The 2,049-nt window shown below is 43.0% G+C and overlaps 1 protein-coding gene across 1 annotated transcript; it reads left to right on the top strand.

The window, feature by feature from the left end:
- Positions 1-625: 625 nt before the first annotated feature.
- On the top strand, positions 626-1,627 carry LOC114641988 (olfactory receptor 6N1-like). Its single transcript, XM_028790992.2, has one exon. It carries the CDS (start codon positions 643-645, stop codon positions 1,603-1,605), a length of 963 nt encoding a protein of 320 aa, XP_028646825.2. The 5' UTR covers positions 626-642; the 3' UTR covers positions 1,606-1,627.
- Positions 1,628-2,049: the final 422 nt, after the last annotated feature.

Consider the following 2,049-nt stretch of genomic DNA (forward strand, 5'->3'; position numbering starts at 1 on the left):
GAGACCCAAACTGCACACAGGACTCCAGATAAGACCTCACCAGTGTGTTGCACTCATTGGTTTGAAATGTCTGGGATTTTATCAGTGACAGATTTCCAAAACCAGATTCTTCTTCTTCTTCTTCCTTGGCCCTGTACGCCTCTTGAGGGAGCATTTAAACTACTTGCCCAATTCAATACATGTCTAATACCATTTTTCTAGAAGTCTCCTTGGTTGGTCTGGGGATTTTAGATCTTCTTCTTCTTTCGGCTGCTCCCATTAGGGGTCACCACATCGGATCTTCTTGTTCAATCTCTTCCTGTCCTCATCATCTTGCTCTGTTACACCCATCACCTGCATGTCCTCTCTCACCACATCCGTAAACCTTCTCCTAGGCCTTCCTCTTTTCCTCTTACCTGGCAGCTCTATCCTTAGCATCCTTCTCCCAATATACCCAGCATCTCTCCTCTGCACATGTCCAAACCAACGCAATCTCGCCTCTTTGACTTTGTCTCCCAACCATCCAACCTGAGCCGACCCTCTAATGTACTTATTTTCAAAACCAGATTAATGAACTTTAGGATTAATAAAGAGTTTGAAATTACCTAAAAAGATAGAAATGTAGATGTGTTGTCTTACAGGTCAGAAATCTAAAGGTGTGCCATGTCCAGACTGAACGAGACGAATGAAGCTGTACAAGCATTCCTCATCGTTGGCTTTCCGGGATTTCAGGAACGAGACGTGAAGAACGTTATTTTTGGCTCCTTGTTGACTGTGTACTTTTTCATAATTTTAGGAAACCTTCTCATAATCGTCATCTTTTTACATGATGAAGACCTTCACATCCCAATGTACATACTTATATCATGCCTCGGCCTCGTAGACATAATTATTGCAACTAACACTGTTCCCAAAATGCTGGCCATCTTTGGCTCAGACTCTAATCTCATTACGATCTCAGCCTGCTTCACTCAGATGTTTTTCACCCACACCACGACCACTGTGGAAGCGCTCCTTCTTGCACTTATGGCTTACGACAGATATTTGGCTATCTGTAAACCATTGCATTACCATACGTTAACAAGTAATGCCTTGGTGCTGAAGCAGATCGCTTGCTGTTGGGTCTGTGGATTCATTGTTGCAATCATTCCCATCATTTTGGCTTACAGACTTCCATTCTGTGGACCCAACAAGGTGGTCCATTGCTATTGTGACCACTCTTCAGTGCTTAAGTTAGCCTGTACTGATACCAGCCTCAACACCTATGTCGGTTTAAGTCTAGTCCTGTCTGTCTTGATTGCTCCATTAATCTACATTCTCTTCTCGTACACGAGGATCCTCATCTCAGTCCTCAAGATCAGCACTCACAAGGGCCGTGTAAAGGCCTTCTCGACCTGCGCCACACACCTGCTGGTCATTTCTGTCTTCTTTCTCGTTGGTGCCGGAGTCTACATATGCAACAGGATTCCGGGAACTTCAGCCGATGTGCGCATCTTGATGGCTCTGATCCAGAACGTGACGCCACCTCTCATGAACCCCATCATCTACTGCCTCAGGTCTAAAGAGATTCAGCAGAGCTTTTGGAAAACCTTGAGGAGGAACAAAACTTTACCGAAGAACCCCTGAGACGGAGAGCTGGTAAAGATGTGTCTGCCAATCCACTTAGTCAGAGACTTCGAGGTGAGCAACTTACTGTAGTAGACAAATAAAGCCAAGCCTGGAGATTTCATTAATATTCTTAATCCGACTAATGATTACAGTGTGTTGATTTCTTCTGTCACATTAAAACATATTTTTATCTCTATTTGCTTATTCTTTCCATATCTCAGCCTGATTACCATCTGCATGACTTTTGCATGTTTTTTCTTGTAGTCTTATTTATCTTCCATACCTCAAATAAGTGCAATTTTGCCATTGTTCTCTGTATACGTGCTAATAGAAAAAGGCCCACAGCACTCAATGTAGGGCAGACATCTCAATTCTAAATGTTATAATAACAATACAGAATGACAATAGCACGTGACAGGACACCATCCAGCTTATTTTGGCATTGGAACTCTACTATGAACC

The sequence above is a fragment of the Erpetoichthys calabaricus genome, chromosome 4 (genome assembly GCF_900747795.2).
Source record: "Erpetoichthys calabaricus chromosome 4, fErpCal1.3, whole genome shotgun sequence".
NCBI lineage: Eukaryota > Metazoa > Chordata > Cladistia > Polypteriformes > Polypteridae > Erpetoichthys > Erpetoichthys calabaricus.

What these genes read in the sequence shown, in the direction of transcription:
- LOC114641988 (XM_028790992.2), top strand. Translation starts at nt 643, where the DNA reads ATGTCCAGACTGAACGAGACGAATGAAGCTGTACAAGCATTCCTCATC.